Consider the following 20,108-nt stretch of genomic DNA (forward strand, 5'->3'; position numbering starts at 1 on the left):
ATGCAAAGAAGCCTAGCCGCACCCCCCCCCCCGCCGCCCCCAGTGGCTAGATTCAGGCTAAGGCTCTGGGGTGCTTCCTCCACCCCTCTATCTCCCAATTCCCCTTCTCCCTTCATATCCACCTTGGTTCCTGGATCCCCCCCCTCTTTACTTCTTATCCTTCACTTTCAGGCCCCCTCTCTCTGCCCTGCTCCCTCCAACTGCAGCCTGGGCATTAGAGCACAAACCAAACTGTCTTTAAATTCCTGTTATGAAAAGAGAAAGAAGTGATCAACTTCAAAATATCCTACAAATTTATCAAACCGTACCATCTGTTGTAAGTTGAATGACATCCCCCCAAAAGATTAAGTTTAAATCCCAACTCCTGGTACCGGTGAATGACCTTATATGGAAATAGGGTCTTTGCAAATAATCAAGAGGTCATACTGGATTAGGGTATTCGCTAAACCAGATGACTAGTGTCCTTATAAGGAGACAGAGGCTTGGAAACCGCAAACCCAGGGAAAAATAAACTTGTTTTAAGCCATCTAGTTTGTGATACTCTGTTATAGATGAACCAAAATTGTGCCATGATTAATAAAACAAACCACAATATCAATGTATGCAGGGCTGCAGGACAGCTCTTCACTGCGGGACAGCTTTTCACTGAAACGGATCCCTGAAACACACCCCTGAATGACACTGGACATCAGAAAAACCTACTGGGGGCGCCTGGGTGGCTCAGTCAGTGAAGTGTCTGACTTTGGCTCAGGTCATGATCTCGAGGCTGGTGGGATAGAGCCCCACGTCAGGCTCTGTGCTGACAGCTCAGCACCTGGAGCTGCTTCGGATTCTGCGTCTCCCTCTCTCTCTGCCCCTACCTTGCTCGCACTCTGTCTCTCAAAAATAAACGTTTGAAACAATTGTTTAAAAAGGGGGAAAAAACCTACGGAAGAAGTCTTCTTACATAGTAAATGTTGGGCAATAAATGATCTTAGTTTTTAAAAGTTACAGCGATGAACCAGAAGTTACTAAAAATAAAAAATAAATATGGGTGTATGAAGAAATGATGAAAAGGGCAGACAGCTTTATTTCATACGAAGCATGTTTTACAATTAAAGTGAAATTAAGATACAGAAATTACAAAGAGCAATTAGGAAGCAGGTAAAAAGGAACATAGAGCTTTCTAAAAGGCACATCAAGCGGCAATGCAATCATGCGTAGTTACTAAGCGTACTCGAAGCCAAGCAGCCTACCAACAAAACGACCGGGAGGCTACTGGACCGGACCCCAGTCCTGTGCACTACAGCACAGCTTGAGGAGAAGCCCACCTCCCGGAGCCCTGCTGCGGCCCTCCGGCCCTGCGGCCCCTGCCCGACCGGACCCGTTCTGGGGAGGTGCCCGCGTCTGTGAACCATACCCCCACCCCTCGCAGGGACAGGCGCCGCAGCGGTCGCAGCGTCGTGCAGTGTCGCAGGCCAGCTGACCGAAAACACCGCCCTCGCGCGAAGGACCGCAGCTCGTGAACCTCCGCGTCCCCCAGGGACCGCCCATTCATCCCAGAGTCCCGGCCCCGCCCACCCCACTGCGGCCAATCCCACTCGTCCTCCCAACCACGACGCCAGCCAATGGCCGCCATCCCCACCCGCAGCCAATCGGGGAAGGAGCCCCGCTCCGGCCGGCCAATAGGGAGGCAGCCAAGGCCCTGCGGGCGGGTCCCCGGGAGCCCTTTAGGACCCGGGGGTGCCCGGCGGTCCGCCCGGCCGCCCAAACTAGATCCGCGGGCCGGGTGCCCGAGCGCCGGTTATGGACCCGGGAGGACCCGGCCGCTGCGGGGCCCCCGGGGCCGCCTCGCCCGCGCCGCCACCGTTCGCGCGCATCGCCCCGTCACTTTTCCTCGGGAGTGCGCGCACCGCGGCCGCGCCAGAGCTGCTGGAGCGCGCGGGCGTCAGCCTGTGCGTCAACGTCTCGCGTCAGCAGCCCGGCCCGAGCGCGCCCGGCGTGGCCGAGCTGCGCGTGCCCGTGTTCGACGACCCGGCCGAGGACCTGCTGACGCACCTGGAGCCCACCTGCGCCGCCATAGAGGCCGCGGTGCGCGCCGGCGGCGCCTGCCTAGTCTACTGCAAGAACGGCCGCAGCCGCTCGGCCGCCGTGTGCACCGCCTACCTCATGCGGCACCGCGGCCTCAGCCTGGCGCAGGCCTTCCAGGTGGGGCGGGGCTCCCAGGAGGGGCCCCGGGTGGGACGGACCTGCCGGGTGGGGCGGGCCTTCCAGGTGGGGCCTCGGGGAGGACGGACTTGCCGGGTGGGGCGGGCCTTCCAGGTGGGGCGGGGCTCCCAGGAGGAGCCCCGGGTGGGACGGACCTGCCGGGTGGGGCGGGCCTTCCAGGTGGGGCGGGCCTTCCAGGTGGGGCCTCGGGGAGGACGGACTTGCCGGGTGGGGCGGGCCTTCCAGGTGGGGCGGGGCTCCCAGGAGGAGCCCCGGGTGGGACGGGCCTTCCAGGTGGGGCCTCGGGGAGGACGGACTTGCCGGGTGGGGCGGGCCTTCCAGGTGGGGCGGGGCTCCCAGGAGGAGCCCCGGGTGGGGCGGGCCTTCCAGGTGGGGCCTGGGGGAGGACGGACTTGCCGGGTGGGGCGGGCCTTCCAGGTGGGGCGGGGCTCCCAGGAGGGGCCCCGGGTGGGACGGACCTGCCGGGTGGGGCGGGCCTTCCAGGTGGGGCCTCGGGGAGGACGGACTTGCCGGGTGGGGCGGGCCTTCCAGGTGGGGCGGGGCTCCCAGGAGGGGCCCCGGGTGGGACGGACCTGCCGGGTGGGGCGGGCCTTCCAGGTGCGGCGGGCCTCTGGGCGTTAGAGGTGCGGAGCACCTTTGGCGCCGCGTTCAACCTAACCTTCTTGTTCTCAGGCGGTGAAGAGCGCCCGCCCGGTGGCCGAGCCCAACCCGGGTTTCTGGGCTCAGCTTCAGAAGTACGAGGAGGTCCTGCAGTCCCTGTCCCGCCCGCCCGGGGAGCCCTCGGGACCGGGCTCCCGAACGAGAGAAGAGCTCCAGAATGAGCCCTAGTCCTACAACCCTTGGAGATGACCCAGCGCCCAAAGCAGGGCGCATAGAGTTGAAGGTAGTTCAAGCGCTGCCTGGAGAATGATCTTCCTCCTCCCTTCCCTTCTTCCTCGTTGTCGTACAGAGTTTACATTTCACCTTAAATGCAGCTCTTGTGCCCTTTGACGGTACTGCAGGAGCGTATCCACTTAGGAAGGGACTGAGAGCATCCCTTCCTTAGGTTTATCAACAGGGCTTGGTCAGGAAAGTCAATACCACTTGAGGAATTTTAGGCAGGAAAATTTGTATTTAATACAATATCTGTATTTAATACAGAGAGCAAGGCCAGGGAGCCAAGGTCAGGAGATGGGAAGTACAGGAGTCCTGGAGACCCAACCCCCCACCCCCGCCCTGACTGCCTGCCACCTGTTAAGGCCACAGGGACTTTTCCCAGACCTCATGCTGGTCCCATCTTGGAATCCGGCACGGGACCCAGACTTGTAGTTTCTACCATACACAGGCCAGGATGTGAGGCTGCGTGACAGCCTAGCACGGTCACCCTTGGGGCTCTGGGCGCCTGTGCCCACCTCCTATCTTACAGCCTAACATCCTGCAGCCACCATCATCTCAAAGACGCACTGGCCACCTGTGCATCTGAGTGTGTTGATTCCTCTTTTGGTTCAGACACCCCTCACCTGGTTCCTATGGCCTAAAGACTGTAGAAAATCAATCACCGTAGGGCGCCTGCGTGACTTAGTTAAGCGTCTGACTCGGGGTTTCAGCTGAGGTCATGATCTCACAGCTTGTGAATTTGAGCCCCGTGTCAGGCTCTCTGCTGACAGTGTGGAGTCTGCTTGGGATTCTCTCTCTCCCTCTCTTTCTGCCCCTCCCCTGCTCACTCGCTCTTTCTCCTCGCTCAGGATAAATAAACTTAAAAAAAATTAATCACCATCAACACTCCTTAAATAGGAAAGGGAAAGAATAAAAAGGGGAAACTGGGCTATAATGCGAGTTACAAAGAATACAGTCCCTGCTAAATATATGCTACTGTATACATAATAAGGTAATTGATAAAATATCACAATCAGTTTTTAACATTTCCTCTTGCCGCTAGTCATTTCATGTTCCCTTTCTCCTCAGCCAGCACCTCGCTGGTCCTAGTCTTTCCCGGTGAGATGACTCACGCCTTCATTCTGAAGGGCCCTGAGTGGCCCTGCTTGTGTTACTGCTGTGGCCGCCATCACCTACCACACGAGCGGGATTACCGGACGCATCAGGAGAATGTCCTGAGCTCAGTGTCCTCCTCCCGGCAAGACAGGATCAGTCCCTCCACCCAGCAGAGCAACCCCTGATTTGCCCGCTGTGTCAGTGGCCCGGGGAGCCTGGAACAGCCAGCCGGTGTCCCAGCGCGCCATCCAGGGGAACGTGCGTGTCCCTGGTGGAAACATGCCACCTGGGAACGGAACCCCTGACTCAGCAGAGCCCAAAGCTGTCCGATGGGAAGCTCACACCAGGAGGCATGGAGATGGTTGTGAAAGGGGCTCCCTCCCCACCCCGCTTACACCTGCACCTGAGCTCTGACCCCCCTGCGTTGGCCCCGGCTCAGCACATGCACCACAGCTGGTAGCTGGCGCCCAGCCCCTCTCCACGTGGCTCTGTGGCTCCCTGCAGCCAAGCCGGTTTCTACCACCTTTACAAAGGGCTTGCCTGCTGCCGCGACTCCCTCCAAGCGCCTCGCACCTCGTGTCGCCTTTCCGTCAACCCCTTGCCGTGAGGAAGCTGTTGCCACGTCTCCACTTGGCAGGCGAGCTGAGCAGTTCGCCAGGACCTGCGCCCAGCTTCTTAGCCACCATGTCCATGGCGCTTGTGATGGGACCCCCCCCACCACGTCCATGTACCTCTCATGGGACACCCCCCTGGCGGGCTGCCCTGGCTCCAGGTACCAAAGGTGCAAGAGCTGGGCCAGATTGAAAGACCTGTGGGTCCCATCAGTGTTTTATCCCACCAGCTCTGTTTGAGAACCATCTCACTGCGGCTCTTGGCAGAGGTCAGCTCTCCCGAGGACCTCCGCCTGCCTGCACATCCGCCTGGCAGGAGAGGCCGGGGACCTGCTCCCCTCCCTAGCATGCCACACTTGAACGGTGGTGCCCATCCGTGAGCATTAGGCTTGGAAGGCTGGGGCACAGGCAGAGCGTCAACTGCTTCAGCCCACCCAGGCCAGCCAGGACTTGATCACCAGAAAACTAAAGTACGAAAGTTCCTGTGGGAGAAGCCCCAGCTTCTGATGGCCCCAACTTCTACCTTCCTCTCCCTGGAGGCAGGGCAAGGAGAGAGAGAGGACAGCCAGATGGGCTACAGGGAAGGGCCGTGGGGCCGTGCTGACGGCTCTGTCCCCTGAAGGGCAGAGACAGGGTGAAGGGTGGGGACAGCGACAGCATCCCCATCTGTGGGTCTCACAGTCAGGAGGGGAATACTACTGCATAACACATGTGTCTGCTCTAAAACTGGCTTGTGTTGGTTCCTGACATAAATAGGGGGCAGCAGGTACCCCCCCTCTGGGAGGAGAGGTGGTAACCTCTCCTCCCTCCACCCTGTGTGCAGAACTCACCTTGGGGAGATGCCCAGGGCCCTCCAGCAGGGAAGGGATGAGATGTAACCCCTGCTCCCCCAAGTCCAGGGGACCAGGAGGGCAAGAAGCCCCTGATGGCTTCTGAGGGCACAGATGGTTGGTCGACCCGCCTGAGGGGGGGCTGGGGCAGGCTAGTGTGGGCACCCATGTGCAGTCCTGATGATGTCCTTCCAGCCCCGACCACCTGGCCTGGGGGAAGGGGCTCTGAGAAGCTCATAAAACTGGGAGTGCCATCTGAAACCCTCCGCCCTTGGCACTTCGGGGCCACTGCCACCTGGGCGGGAACTGGGCCACCTGAACTTGGTGAGGACCATTCAGACCCCCGCTCTCCTCTCTCGAGTCTCAGACATAGGACTGACCTCCTCCTTCAAGTGGCTGTGTGAGCCCCGGGGCTCCTGGTGAGTTTGAGCCAGGTGCCCCAACAGGGAGGTTGTGTTACCCCTGCTAAGAGGACACACATGGGGACCCGAGCACCCATGGGAAAATTAAAGCAACGTCTCAGTGCACATGCTCCACATCAGCCAACATGGGCCTCCTTCCCAGCCAACCATCCTTCCCCACCCCTCCCCCACCCCCAGGGAGGACGGTGGGCACCATCACATGGGTTACAGACCGGGACGGAGTCCAGAAGGGTTAAATATTACTCGGGGATGATGCCTTGGTCAGGAGCAACTTCTGTCCCACACCACAACTGAGCAGAGAAAAGAGGTGTGTGAAGTTCCTGGATGCCCTCCCGGGCCAAAAAGTCCCTTCTCCCCAAAGATCTGAATTCTTACATTCAGAGGGTGGCCCCTCACATTCCAAGGCTTCGAGATCCACCTGATGTTTGCTCACTGGGTATCCGCACCTCCTCAATGGTCTGCAGCCCTCTCCTCTGGATCCAGGCCGCGGGACAGGACCCTGCAAGGTGGCACGGGGGCAGACCAGATCCCTGTTACCGCCCCGACGCCACCTCCTAAACAACAATCTCGTCTCCGGGGCCCTGCCGGCCCTCTAGGCAGCACTGTCCAACAGAACGAACATCTACTCCATCCAGTACGGTCGCCATTAGCCACACACTACCCTGCACACACTGGTTGGAGACCTTGAGCTATGGCTAGTGCCACGGAGGAATAAACTTAACATTTTGGCTAAATCTAAACAGCCACATGCGGCTACTACTACCTTATATGACAGCACAGTCCTAAGGCCCCCAGGCTCCGCAACACAGACTACTGGCCTCACGATGGAGGGGGCGCGGGGGGAGGGGTGTATACACTTCCGGGCTTTGCACAAGCAGAGACCGCACTAAGCAGCCACTATCCCTAGGAACCTGTCTCACAGCAGCCCCGAGAAGCCGGGAGAGAAGCGCACAGGGCTTGGGATGCCGCTTGGCCACCCGGTGCACCCAGGCCCCTGTGCGCCCCGGTCCCCCAGTGCACGACACCCCCCTCCCCGGCTTGCTGGCCCGCCCCGCACCTAGTACCCATCCCCGCGCACAGTGTCCCCGGGCCCCCCGCATACAGCTCTCCCGGCTCCCAGCCCCGCCTCGCGCACGGCGTCCCAACCCCTCACACGTTGCGCCCCGGACCTGCACCCGGCGTCCCCGGCTCCCAGAGCCTCCGGCTCCCCGGCCCGGCCCCCGGAGGAGCGCCCCGGACCTCCGGTCCCCCTCGGCGCCCAGCTCCCTCGGCCGCCCCGCCCCGGTCCCGTGCGCACGGCGTCCCCGGCTCCCCGGGCCCGGCCCCGCGCACAGCGCCCCCGGCGGCGGCCGAGCGGAGCCCGAGCGGGGCGGTGCACGGCACGGGGCCGGGCCGGGCGGCTCCCGGCGCGACTTCCTGTTGTGCCCGCGCCCCGCCGCCACCGCCGCCGCCGCCGCCGCCCGGCGCCCCTCGCCCGCTCCCGGCGGCCCGCCGCGGCCGCCGCCCATGGATTTCACCTAGCGCGGGCGGCTATGGCGGCGCAGTGCTGCTGCTGCAAGGCGCCCGGCGCCGAGGCCGCGCCCGCCCGCCCGCCGCCGGAGCCGCCGCCCGCCCTGGACGTGGCCTCGGCCTCCAGCGCGCAGCTCTTCCGCCTCCGCCACCTGCAGCTGGGCCTGGAGCTGCGGCCCGAGGCGCGCGAGCTGGCCGGCTGCCTGGTGCTCGAGCTGTGCGCGCTGCGGCCCGCGCCCCGCGCGCTCGTGCTCGACGCGCACCCGGCCCTGCGCCTGCACTCGGCCGCCTTCCGCCGCGCCCCCGCCGCCGCCGCCGCCGCCGAGCCGCCCTGCGCCTTCGCCTTCGCCGCGGCCGGGCCCGGGCCCGCGCCGCCGCCCCCGCTGCCCGCCTTCCCCGAGGCGCCCGGCGCCGAGCCCGACTGCTGCCCGCTGGCCTTCAGGGTGGACCCGTTCACCGACTACGGCTCCTCGCTCACCGTCACGCTGCCGCCCGAGCTGCAGGCGCACCAGCCCTTCCAGGTCATCCTGCGCTACACCTCGACCGACGCCCCCGCCGTGAGTCCGCCGGGGCTGTGGGCTGGTCTCAGGGCCGTCTCTGGGCGGCCTCTCCCCGCGCTGCCAGGTTAGAGGGCGATAACCCGGGCTCTGCGCCTGGGGCACCTGCAGAGAGGGCACCTGCAGGGGTCCGTGGCCTCTGGCCTAGCACTGCTCCCCCTGGCCCTGGGGCCCCGTTCAGGTGCCCTCAGTGATTCCGAGTCTTAGGAGACTTGGGCTGAGCGAGAGTCCTGGTGCCGGCCCGGCGGGGGCAGGGGACTGCATGCCACCAAGGGAGGCCTCTCCCTTCAGCTGTGCAGAGATGGTCCCTGCTTGGGGACGAGGGCCGCCTCTGGTGGGTACAAGCCAAGCCATACATCTGCCGGAGCTTGGCACCGGGGCAGGCCAGTGGGTGGTGTCGGACGTGGAAGGGCCTCCGTGGGACCTGTGTCTTCAGAGGACTTGGGGGCACCTGATGTGTTCTCTGGAGGTGGCATGAGGGACAGGCCTGCCAGAGCGGAGACAGAGAGGGCCGGGTTGGCTCTGGTGCCCTGGGCCCCCCTGCGCGAGGACTGGCGGATGCTGCAGCCGGGTGGCCCCACAGGCACTTAGGGAGGCTCTGCCGGGCTCTGGGCCCGGGACGCCCACCGGCCTGAAGGCTCTGCCGAGAAGCCTGGGTGGCGCAGGTGGGGCGCTGTGTCTGCGGCACCCCTGCCCCGTGGTGAGGCTTCCAGGAAGGAGCAGGTCTTTCGTTCCCGCGGCACGCGGTTGGTTCCCTGGGTCCCCGTGTGGACAACACACGCGTGACACCCCGCTCCCCCATGTACACCACACGCACGCGGCTCTGGGAGGCCCTGAGAGGTTCCGTCTGTCACTGCCCGCAGCTTGCAAAGGGACAGGTGGCGTAGCGACATCAGGCCAGGAGCCACCAAGGTGACGTCAGGATGGGAAGAGCCCGGACCAGACGCACACCTGCGGGCTTCCTGCCCGATTCCTGGGAGCCCTGAGCAGGCCCCGCCCCCACCTCCTCCCCTGAGCCCCCACCAGTGTGCTGGCCCCCCGCTGCCTGCTCAGCTAGGCTGGGGCTCCGACAGGTGGCAGACACGCTCCCAGCATGCAGTGAGAACGAAGGTGTGCTTCTCCCTGAACTTGTTCTGTGAGCTTGGAACCCTCGTGTCTGGTCCACTCAAGGCCATGAGTAGCAGAATGGTGGGGCCCGGACCCTCAGCAGGCTGCCAGCAAGAGTGGCCGTTTCCCTGGGCTTTCTACGGGTGCTTGGAGCAGGGAGGGGCGCCACGGTCCCCACACAGACTGCGCAGCTGTGGGTGGGGTGACAGGGGCCTGGCACGTGAGCTGGATCACTTGCAGAGCACACAGGGTTTGGCGTCTGACCTCAGGCACCCACTGTCCTGCGTGAAGGCCACAGGGCTCGGGGACCGTGCACAGAGTCCCCTTCTCTTCCTGGCTTGTTCTAGGACTCAGGCCTAAATCCCTAAACCCATCCCTGTGCCAGGTGAGGCTGTCGCTTCCTGGGAGGCCCTGCCCGTGGGTCCCCCCACCTCCAGAGTCAGTTTAGGGTGCTGCAGACTCTGGGATGTCTCTTGTGTCCCATTCCTGAATCCCACCCACCCTGTCAAGGACAGCTTTCTTCCTGCACTGTGATGTCTAGAGGCATCACCAGCCCATCTGCAACTGTCCCTCTGCCCCTTGGACCTGGTGGCTCACCTCCGGGGCAGGGTCCCGCCTGCCTGGGGGTCTGCCGCAGCCCCCCACTCCCAGGGAGGACTGTGGACCCCATTGGTCTCTGCTAGGCTAAGGGGAGACCATTGCGGGGTGCGCCCTCTCTGGCTGGGCCCACAAGTGGACATGAGGAGGGGGAAATGGGGGCGGGGGTGGGGGGCTGAGCTGGGCGGAGCCTGAGGAGGACCACAGGAGAGGCAGGAGTCAGTGGAAGGGGAGGCTGTGGTGGTAGAGTAGGTGTGAGAGGGGAAAGTAAGGTTGAAGGGGGTCTGGGGGACCTTGGGAGCCCGTCCCCAGCGTGGGCCAAGGACCACCGGTCACACCATCCACTGCAGAGTCTCCTTAATGCAGATTCCTGGGTCCTGGCCCCAGAAAGCTCTGGGGTGGGGCCTGGGAGTCTGCAGCATTGAACAGGCTCCACAAACAGGCCTTGTGCACGTCGAGGGTCGGCAGAAAAAGAAGATGCCACCACAGGCTTCCCATAGTGAGGGGACAGAGACAGAGCGGCCAGAGGGAAGTTTTAAAGACACCTGTGAACACTGGCCAGCGTCTGGCCGGGGCCGGGTAGGCAGCCCTGCCGGGTCTAGGGATCCACTTGGGTCTGGGGTCTGTGGTCTGCGGGGAAGGGAGGCCCCCCTGGATCTGGTGTCCACCGCTTCTGTGATTTCAGCGTGAAACACCGTCAGTGGCCGGCCAGCAGCCGCGGTGGCCCGCAGCTGTGGATTCCACCAAGCCATCACTTGCAGAGGCTGTGGGGGGTTGGGGTCCTTTCATAACTGCCCTGGGAGGACCCTTGTGCGCTTGGGCGCTCAAGCGGACGAGGAACAACCCAGTTTGCTTCAGGGATCGTGTGCTGACAGAGGGGAGCGTGTGAAGAACAGATTCAGGGGCCGCGCACGTGCACCAGCGGCCCTCCTGGGGCCACTCCTGTCCCGCCCGTCCTCTCCTGGCCCGGAGCCCATCCCCCCATGGGGTCCCTCCCGGCGAGGATAACCGCATTCCCAGGGGTGGCCCTGGGCTCAGGAGTTCCCTCCCAGTGTGTGGCTCGTCGGGAAGCTCTGGTTTCCCCCCATTTGCACCTTCTTGGCTCCCTTTGCCCGCTGCTGGCTTGTGAGAATCTGGGCGTGCTTCAGACTGGGCGTCAGTTTCCCTCTGGAAGCTGGGAGGAGGAGCAGGGGCCAGGAGGCTCAATTCCCTGGGCTGGCTCCTAGACGCACGGCCTCCTACTGGCTCTGGTGACGTAGTAGAGGCCGCACTCTGGGTCAGCTGCCCTGCCTGCCGGAGGTGCAGGCAAGCGACAGTGACCAGGAGTCGCTGTTGGCTCTGGAGGAGCCCAATGGGACCATCTCCCCCCACCCCCCCAGGCCCTCACTGTCTTCCTCTCTGGCCGCCGTCCCCAGAGGCCCAGGGCCGAGAAGCCTGAGTGGGACCACCGGTCAAGGGCCACTTCCCCGAGGCCCTGCTCTCCCCAGGAAACCTGCCCAGCTTCCCGGAAATAAGGCGTGGTTGGCAGAGGTGTCCCGGCCACCTGTCCACGTGATGCTTTCCACGGGACAGGGACCCTCGCGCCTCGCCGGGGAGAGGGGCCGCGGCCCACTGTGACGGGGAGGGTGGCGCTGATGCCCTGCCCGCTGCCCGCCTGCAGATCTGGTGGCTGGACCCCGAGCTGACCTATGGCAACGCCAAGCCCTTCGTCTTCACCCAGGGCCACTCGGTGTGCAACCGCTCCTTCTTCCCCTGCTTCGACACGCCCGCCGTCAAGTGCACCTACTCGGCCGTCGTCAAGGTCAGCGTCCACCAGCCTGGCCCACCTCCTTGCCACCCTCCGAGAGGGAGCCCCAGCGCAGGGCGGCGGTGGGGGGGGGGGCAGCCTGACCGGGGTGCCCAGCGTAGCGTGGAGGCTCTCTGGGAGGAGAGGTGCCCGTCAGGGGGGGCGGGGCTCCCCACCCCGGACACGGGATTCCCTGACCCACCTTGTGGACCCGCCATTGAAGACATGGGTTACCCTGACAGGGGGCGTGGGATTTCCCATCACGGATGTGGGGCGCCCTGCGGGGGGATGCGGGGTTCCCCATCAAGGACATGGGGTGCCCTGACGGGTGGGGCCCCCTCGCACACAGGCCCCGTCGGGGGTGCAGGTGCTGATGAGTGCCACGCAGAGCACGTACGTGGAGGAGGAGGGCGTCTACCGCTTTCACATGGAGCACCCTGTGCCCGCCTACCTCGTGGCCCTGGTGGCCGGGGACCTCCAGCCGGCAGACATCGGGCCTAGGTAGGGCCACCGCTTCCTGCAGCAGCTGCTGCTGCCTGGGGCCCAGGCTGGGGGGAAATCCCACCGTGGGCTGGACACGAGGCCCGTGTCCGTGGCTGCCCTGCCGAGGACCCCCACACCGTGGTTCCCACGGCTTCGTACTGCCAGGCTCCTCCTACCCCACCCTCCCCCGGCCCGGGCCAGAAGCCGGGGCTCTCCCCCTCCTTAGAGTCCTCCTGCTGGGGCCACACCAGAGCCCGACACACCCTCGAGCCTGGGTGGGTTATCTCGACCCAGCAACGAGGGGAACCGAGCCACCCCCTTGGCGTGTGGCTCGGCCGCTGCCGCGGGAAGGGCCTGCGTGGCGGCCCTCCCGTGAGGTGGGGTGGCGGGCAGCAGGCTGACTGCTCTCGGAGGCGTGGGTGGTATTTGAGCCCAGAAGGAGAGGGAAGGCCTGCGGGCGAGTGGGGTGGGGGCCGCTCGGCCTCTGCCCACCCCCTCTCCGCCCTGTATTAGGAGCCGCGTGTGGGCTGAGCCGTGCCTCCTGCCCACGGCTACCAGCAAGCTGTCGGGCGCAGTGGAGCAGTGGCTGAGCGCAGCCGAGCGGCTGTATGGGCCGTACATGTGGGGCAGGTATGTCCCGGGGCGCCCGGGAGCCCGGTGGGCTACACGGCGGGCGGGTCAGAGGGCAAGTCCTGCCTTCCCGAGGGGTAAATGAGGGCCTACGGGGAGGGTCCCCCGTCTGATGTCCGGGGGAGGAAGGCCCCCCGGCCCTCTCACGGTCGCTCGCCCACCCTCCCGCCCGGGGCAGGTACGACATTGTCTTCCTGCCGCCCTCCTTCCCCATCGTGGCCATGGAGAACCCCTGCCTCACCTTCATCATCTCCTCCATCCTGGAGAGTGACGAGTTCCTGGTCATCGACGTCATCCACGAGGTGGCCCACAGCTGGTTCGGCAACGCCGTCACCAACGCCACGTGGGAGGAGATGTGGTTGAGTGAGGGCCTGGCCACCTACGCCCAGCGCCGCATCACCACTGAGACCTACGGTACTGCCGCCGGCTGGCTGCGGGAAGGGTGGGGGGACGGTAGGAGCCCCACACGGCGGCCTCATGCAGGCCGGGGTCAGGGCCGTCCTGGGTACTGTGCAAGGGGCTGAGAGCCCAGCCCGGCCCCTGGGGTGCGCGGTCCCCTGCCGCGTGCGTGTCCGGCGGGCTGGTCTTGGGTTAGCCCCACGAGGCTCAGGGCGGGGAGCGGCCTCGAACCTGCCCGGGTGCTCAGGCTGGCCCTGCCCCCTCCCACCTCCACTGCCTCCTGTCCCCGTCCAGGGGCTGCCTTCACCTGTCTGGAGACGGCCTTCCGCCTGGATGCCCTGCACAGGCAGATGAAGCTCCTCGGAGAGGACAGCCCGGTCAGCAAGCTGCAGGTCAAGCTGGAGCCAGGTACCCACTGCTGCCAGGCCCTGCTCCCGCCAGGTACCCACTCCCGCCAGGTACCCGCTCCCGCCAGGTACCCGCTCCCGCCAGGTACCCGCTCCCGCCAGGTACCCGCTCCCGCCAGGTACCCGCTCCCGCCAGGTACCCGCTCCTGCCATGTACCCGCTCCCGCCATGTACCCGCTCCCGCCAGGTACCCGCTCCCGCCAGGTACCTGCTCCTGCCATGTACCCGCTCCCGCCAGGTACCCATTCCCGCCAGGCCCCGCTCCTGCCAGGGACCCGCTCCCACCAAGTACCCGCTCCCGCCAGGTACCCGCTCCTGCCATGTACCCGCTCCCGCCAGGTACCCGCTCCTGCCATGTACCCGCTCCCGCCAGGTACCCATTCCCGCCAGGCCCCGCTCCTGCCAGGGACCCGCTCCCACCAAGTACCCGCTCCCGCCAGGTACCTATCCCACCAGGTACTCCCACCAGGTACCTGCTCCCGCCAAGTACCCACTTCGGGCAGGTACCCGCTCCTTCCAGGTACTCCCACCAAGTACCCACTCCCACCAAGTACCCGCTCCCTCCAGGTACCCACTCCCGCCAGGTACCCACTCCTGCCGGGTACCCACTCCCGCCAGGTACCCGCTCTCACCAGGTACTCCCGCCAGGCTCTGCCCTGGGCCCTGCAGACATCGCCCCGAAGGGCCTCACCACCCCTTGCTTCCTCTGGCTGTGGCGTCTCTGGCTGGATCCCTGCAAAGGCCAGGCTGGGTGCCCCCAGCCCTAGGAAGGCCTCCCCTAGGCTCCCTCAGCCTGCCGCCGCCTCTCACGGGCTCTGAGCGCTGGCCACCATGATGTGCGGGCCCTCGGTTTCCTCCAAGGCCCCGCGGGCAGGGCAGGCCCCATCGGTGTGCGCCCAGGGCTCTGGGGACGTGAGGGACAGGAGCTGTGAGCCCTTCCTGCTCCGCAGCGCCCGACCACCCCGGCCCCCTTTCCCACCAGACGTAGGAGGGCCGGGACACCGCCCAGAGCCAGGGCTGTTCCCCTTGCAGGAGTGAATCCCAGCCACCTGATGAACCTGTTTACGTACGAGAAGGGCTACTGCTTCGTGTACTACCTGTCCCAGCTGTGTGGAGACCCCCAGCGCTTTGACGACTTTCTCCGAGTGAGCAGCCCTCTCCCCGGGACAGGCCCTGCCCTCCACCCACCCTGAGCCCCTCCCCAGCTCCCGGGGCTGCTTTCTGTCCTGGAGGGCGGCGTGGAGTCAAGGGGGGGGCCTGACGGCAGCGGTGCGGGGCATCGCCTCCTCCCTCTGGCCCCTCCCGGTCTCGGCCACTCGGCAGGGTCCACGTGGCCACACGGGTGCCTCTGCGCCCACCCCTGCGTTGGTGGAGGCTGGTGCGCCCAGCCCGCAGCCTTCCTGAGCCCTGCCCCACTTGCGCAGGCCTACGTGGAGAAGTACAAGTTCACCAGCGTGGTAGCCCAGGACCTGCTGGACTCCTTCCTGAGCTTCTTCCCAGAGCTGAAGGAGCAAAGTGTGGACTGCCGGGCAGGTGAGGCCACCGCCGGCCACATGTCCGCGTCCGGCTAGCCTTCAGCCCACCAGGGGCACAGCAGGTGTGAGCGGGGCGGGGGCGGGGAGGCTCTGCTGCACAAGATGCCGCTCCTGCCTGGAGAAAGGCCCCCCCTTGGGTTCGTCCACCCCCCGTCAGCCAACCCTGGCTGGATGGCACGGTCCTCAGGTTGGGACACCGTGGGTGCAGAGAGGACAGTGTGTTTCCCAGCCTCGTGGGGCCCAGGAGGCTTCCCTGAGGAGGTAGCCCTTAGGTCAAGCAGGCTGAAAAGTAGGCACTGTGTGCAAAAGGCCTGGGGCATGATTGGCTGGGCAGAGGGAGGTTTGCCTCAGAGCTGCCTGAGGCCAGCTGGCCCACCTGTGCATTACCCACAGAGGTGTCTCTGGGGCTCCGAGGGCTTGGGGCCAAAGGAGAGACTGGAGGTGTCGGACGTCTAGGGAGAGCCAAGATTTGCTAGAGAGCAATGAAGCGTGGCTGGGAGGCGTGGGCAGCGTGGCTTGGTTTCGGAAGGATTAATAAAAGCACCAAGGGCCTTTGGGGGTGGGGAACAGCAGCACGTGCCCCCCCCCCCAGCTGCCCCAGGCTTTAAAGCAGGTCGCCGCCCCACCCTCTGCTCCCCCACCCCTCCCTGAGGCCCTTCGGTGCACCCCCCACCCCCACCCCGGGCCCTGAGGTTGGGTTTAAAGTGCCTCGCTGCTTTGTACCCATGAGAAGCATGGAGGGGTAGGGGCCCTCAGCCACCAGCTTCAGTCTTCAGGCCTCCCTGCGCTGCTTCCAGAAGGCCTTCCTGCAGCTCCAGGTGGCAGGCGCCAGAGCGGACCCTGGCCTCCCCTAACTGCCCCTGCCCTGGGGCTCCCAGGCCCTGGGACAGTCACACCCGGGGACGCTCTGAGAGTCCGGGGTCGCCGGGGCAAGCTGGCTTCGGGCGGGGACCCCAGGACGGCATCTCTCCGGCAGGGCTGGAGTTCGAGCGCTGGCTCAACGCCACGGGCCCCCCACTGGCCGAGCCGGACCTGTCCCAGGGCTCCAGCCTCACCCGGCCCGTGGAGGCCCTCTTCCAGCTGTGGACCGCGGAGCCTCTGGACCAGGCGGCCGCCTCTGCCAGTGCCATCGACATCTCCAAGTGGAGGACCTTCCAGACAGCGCTCTTCCTGGACCGGCTCCTGGACGGGTCCCCGCTGCCCCAGGGTAGGTCCTGCGGCCGCCAGGGTGGCTGGGGCGGAGTGTGCCTGCCCGGCCCTGACCTGCATGTGGCCCGGCAGAGGTGGTGACGCGCCTGTCCAAGTGCTACTCGTCCCTGCTGGACTCCATGAACGCCGAGATCCGTATCCGCTGGCTGCAGATCGTCGTCCGCAACGACTACTACCCTGACCTCCACCGGGTCCGGCGGTTCCTCGAGAGCCAGGTATGGCCTCCCGCACCGGGCCCCGCCCCCACGGCTGCACCCAGCAGGCCGGGCATCCGGGAGGATGGACGGTGTCCGGGAGGAGGTGGGAGACATGCGGCGTCTGGGTTGGCACTGGGGACACACACCAGATGGGAGGGGAGGCCGTGTCCCCCAGAGGTCAAAGCCGGGAGTAGAGTCTGGAGGTCTAGGCATACCGGGCCCTGCGCCTGTGGGCAGTCCAGCCCCCGGACTGTGGCCCCCGGGGTATCCGAGGGTCCCGGGCTCCAGCCTCCCCGCCCCGCACACCTGTCCCCCTTCACTGCCCCTGAACCCAAGCTCCCTGGAGACGAGGCCTCTGCGGAAGGCCCGCAGCGGTGGGGGCTGAGAAGCCTCCGGCAGTGTGACCGCAGGCCGGGGTGGCTGGGCCGGCAGGCTGGGCCAGGGAAGCGCCGGGGCCACAGTGTGCCGACCTCCCCAGATGTCCCGCATGTACACCATCCCGCTGTACGAGGACCTCTGCACCGGCGCCCTCAAGTCCTTCGCCCTGGAGGTGTTCTACCAGACCCAGGGCCGGCTTCACCCCAACCTGCGCAGGACCATCCAGCAGATCCTGTCCCAGGGCCTGGGCCCTGGCGCCGAGCCCAGCGCGGAACAAGGCGGTGCCGGAGCAGACTCGGAGGTGGACCCAGAAGCACCGGCCCTGCTGCTCGGGGACGAGGCCCCCGGCGCCGCCATTTCTCTCAGGGACGTCAACGTGTCTGCCTAGCCCTGACCTCCCAGACACCACGATTGTGCCTTCTGTAGCCCCGGGCCCGCCGTGACTGTGCCTCGCCTCTGGCCGTGAGCTCCCTCCTGCGGGCTCTGCCGGGGACCTCCTCACGGCCGGCGAGGCCCGTGGACCTGGTCCCCCAGCTCTCTTGCACTGCAGGCCCGGAGAGGCCAGCACACGCCATGCCTGTCTCAACACTGACCGCCGGGCACTGCCCCCGGGGTGACAGCCCCGCAGTCCCACGGCGACTGCCACACTGTGCCTTACGTCCGCCGGGAAGTCCGGGCCACGCCGTCCTCACGGCGGGCCTCCTGCCCCCGGAGTCCCGCAACCCGCTGCTGGGGTCGGCAGCCTCAGCCGGCCCCTGGCAGAGGACAAGGACACAGACATGCCCTTAGTGCAAGGCCAGGGGACACTGAGGAGAGGGTGGACCTCCCTGGGAAGGGGTCCCCAGAAAGCCTTAGCCCCTCAGGGAACACGGGGTCCCGGGCCCCAGGACAGTCTGTCTCGCGGCTGTAACACCCCACAGGGAAGAGGGCAGGTGGTACTGGTGCTGGTGCTCTTTCCCACCGTGCGGGAGAGGCCTGGGGGCCCTGCAGCCGGGTCACCGTGATCGTCCCATTAAACCTCCACTCTGCAAACAGCCCCCCCGGCCTGTTCGTCCCAGCTCGTCTTCCACGTGCACCTGGCCACCCTGGCCTGTGCTCGGGCAGGGGGCTGCTGATGGGGCGGAAGGGGCTTCCTTTGCACTCCAGCCACTCCTGGCTCTGCCCTCAGAGGCCCCAGATCCTGCCCTGCAGCCTGGGGTTCTGAGGACCAGCAGCAGGCCACCCCCGCCAGCCCCGCCCAGGCCCTCGAACACCAAAGCGGAGGAGGCCACTTGTCCCCACCCTCCCCCTGGGCCTTTCTCAGGGGTGGCCCCCATCCCTAGCTGGAGTAAAGGCAGGGGTGCATGGTGGGGGCAAGTTTGATCTTGGATGGCCAAGGGCCAACAGCCACCGGCACCACCGTAGCACACGCTCCAGGTGCGAGTGGGGCTCAGAGAAGAAGGAGGTCGGGGACTCCACTTGGGTGTCCGCCACGGAGGGCGACTGGCTGAGCGGTGGAAGGGGGGGGGGATGTGATGCACCCGCTGAGGCCAAGGGCTGAGCCGGGTTCTGCTTACGATCGCCCACGGGCTCAGTCTCCTGCAGAGCCTCACGCCAGGCCCAGAAAGGACACGTCACCTGGGCCACAGGCCAGCCCCGGGCACAGAGCCGCACTCTGCACAGGGGGCTGGGACTTGACAGGACTGCAGCGTCTTGCCCAGCCGCCAGGTCACCAGTATCCCGTGGACTTTTCTGCTCTCTAGACCCCTCTGTCCCAGGGGACAGCCCGGTCCCCACACACCCAGCATCTCGGGTGGTCTCCATGAGCGTGGGTTTGTGCATCGGGGCTGAGTGGGGTTCCACTCAGCCCAGAAACCTGGGAACTGGAAGGCTGGTCACCCACCCTGCAGGGGACGGACAGGGCCACTGCAGCAACGTCCTTGCGGAAGGGAGAACACAGGAGGCGTCCGGCAGCCCCCGCCCCACAGCAATCCTGGTGCCCTGCAAGAGGCCTCGTCCTGGGCTCTCTGTGGCCCCTCAGGAGGATCCGTTCTCTTCCCAAACCAGGTGCCAACGAGAAGCCCTGTTGGGGCTGAGCCGCTCTCTCGGCCTCTTCCCTGCAAGAGGGGAGGTTAATTTCAAGTCTCTAGTCACACCCTTTTCAGTCCCGGGCTCTTGGTCTCATTGGCAGTTCGACGCACTCATGATGCCGGTCTTGCCGCGGACTTGCCCGCAGCTCCACGGCCACGGTGCCTTCCCGGATGCTGCTGGGTGCACTTTGCTCCCTGCCTGCCGCTCCACCTGCCCGCTCTCTCCTGACTTTGCAAAGCTCAGAAGCAACTCCCAGCTGTCACAGCTAGCAGGATGACGCCCATCTCCTTGATAATGTCCTTGTCACAGTCCTTGTCACAGTCCTGGCTCTGAGCGACCCTCTGGGGCGAGCCGGAGCACTCCCGGCCCCGTGAGGCCCTGCGTTCCTGGCGTTTCAACATTCCTTTCCCTCCCAGCTTGCAGCCCGGGGACCCTCCCAGCTCGCAGCCCGGGCAACACTTTCTTGGCCCATCTCCCCCTTGTAGTCTCTTGCCCAACACTGCCTGTGACCAACACATGCTGCCGCTCTCCCACCAGGCTCTCGAGCACATCACACACCACCTGCCTTGCGAGTCACCCCGGCCGGGTGCTGACCGTGTTGTGCCAGCCACCACGGAACCCCACCTGCCAACGCTTCCACTTCCAGAGCGGCCCCGCCGGCCCCACGCCCATGGCACACGTGTCCTGTGTTCTGATAGAATGGCACCCTCTTCTAGGGGCTGGTTTCTAGGCCACAAGCTAAGTCATACTCCAGCAACAAACACCTCTGAAATACCAACGTTTTCAACAAGGCGTGTTTCTCATTCAGCTACAGGCTGGCAGTTGGGTGGCCTTCCCATCACCATCACTCCTCAGGGACCCGCCCATGCTGACGAAGGAGAGGACATCTGGAGCACTCCAGGCACCTTGCCAGAGATACGGGAGAGCTGGGGAGGGGCTCACACTGGCCACTGCCACCACGTGCACGGAAGGGGGGGTGACAAGTGGCAGTAGTGACCACACAGGGCTGGGGGCAGAACGCTGGGCAACAGCTGCATTTTCGGGACAGACAAGGGAGCAGCCAGGCAGGTAGGAGGGTGAGGACCCGGGATGCACAGAACGGCCAGGGCCAGAGGTGGGCTCCCCTCGGAGAACCAGCATCAACTGTGGAAATGATCTTCATCGTGCACATGACCCCTAGGGCCACTTGGGAACAATAGGTT

The 20,108-nt window shown here is 65.3% G+C and overlaps 3 protein-coding genes across 5 annotated transcripts in view; 2 read left to right on the forward strand and 1 right to left on the reverse strand.

Moving 5' to 3' along the window:
• The window catches only part of ANKMY1 (ankyrin repeat and MYND domain containing 1), a 53,398-nt gene extending 46,413 nt beyond the window's left edge, over window positions 1–6,985 (reverse strand). The window contains exon 1 of the mRNA XM_042995889.1: window positions 6,418–6,985. The gene's annotated coding sequence lies outside the window, so the exon portion shown is untranslated. The remainder of the gene's footprint in view (window positions 1–6,417) is intronic.
• On the forward strand, window positions 1,718–3,833 carry DUSP28 (dual specificity phosphatase 28). Its single transcript, XM_042995899.1, has 2 exons — window positions 1,718–2,187; window positions 2,881–3,833. The coding sequence occupies exons 1-2, from the start codon at window positions 1,786–1,788 to the stop codon at window positions 3,034–3,036; spliced, it is 558 nt and encodes a 185-aa protein (XP_042851833.1). The 5' UTR covers window positions 1,718–1,785; the 3' UTR covers window positions 3,037–3,833.
• A 574-nt stretch (window positions 6,986–7,559) lies between the features above and the next one.
• Window positions 7,560–17,872, forward strand: RNPEPL1 (arginyl aminopeptidase like 1). 3 transcript variants are annotated; one of them, XM_042995900.1, is made up of 11 exons: window positions 7,560–8,108; window positions 11,473–11,613; window positions 11,948–12,099; window positions 12,595–12,711; window positions 12,890–13,125; window positions 13,405–13,518; window positions 14,550–14,662; window positions 14,942–15,050; window positions 16,029–16,259; window positions 16,334–16,476; window positions 16,937–17,872. In XM_042995900.1, exons 1-11 carry the CDS (start codon window positions 7,575–7,577, stop codon window positions 17,222–17,224), a joined length of 2,178 nt encoding a protein of 725 aa, XP_042851834.1. In that variant the 5' UTR covers window positions 7,560–7,574; the 3' UTR covers window positions 17,225–17,872. The 3 variants fall into 3 exon arrangements, with proteins under 3 accessions (XP_042851834.1, XP_042851835.1, XP_042851836.1); XM_042995901.1 differs by lacking the exon at window positions 7,560–8,108 and adding an exon at window positions 10,112–10,391; XM_042995902.1 differs by lacking the exon at window positions 7,560–8,108 and adding an exon at window positions 10,113–10,391 and having other exon boundaries at window positions 11,533–11,613.
• Window positions 17,873–20,108: the final 2,236 nt, after the last annotated feature.

Source organism: Panthera tigris, chromosome C1 (genome assembly GCF_018350195.1).
Source record: "Panthera tigris isolate Pti1 chromosome C1, P.tigris_Pti1_mat1.1, whole genome shotgun sequence".
In the NCBI taxonomy this organism is placed as follows: domain Eukaryota; kingdom Metazoa; phylum Chordata; class Mammalia; order Carnivora; family Felidae; genus Panthera; species Panthera tigris.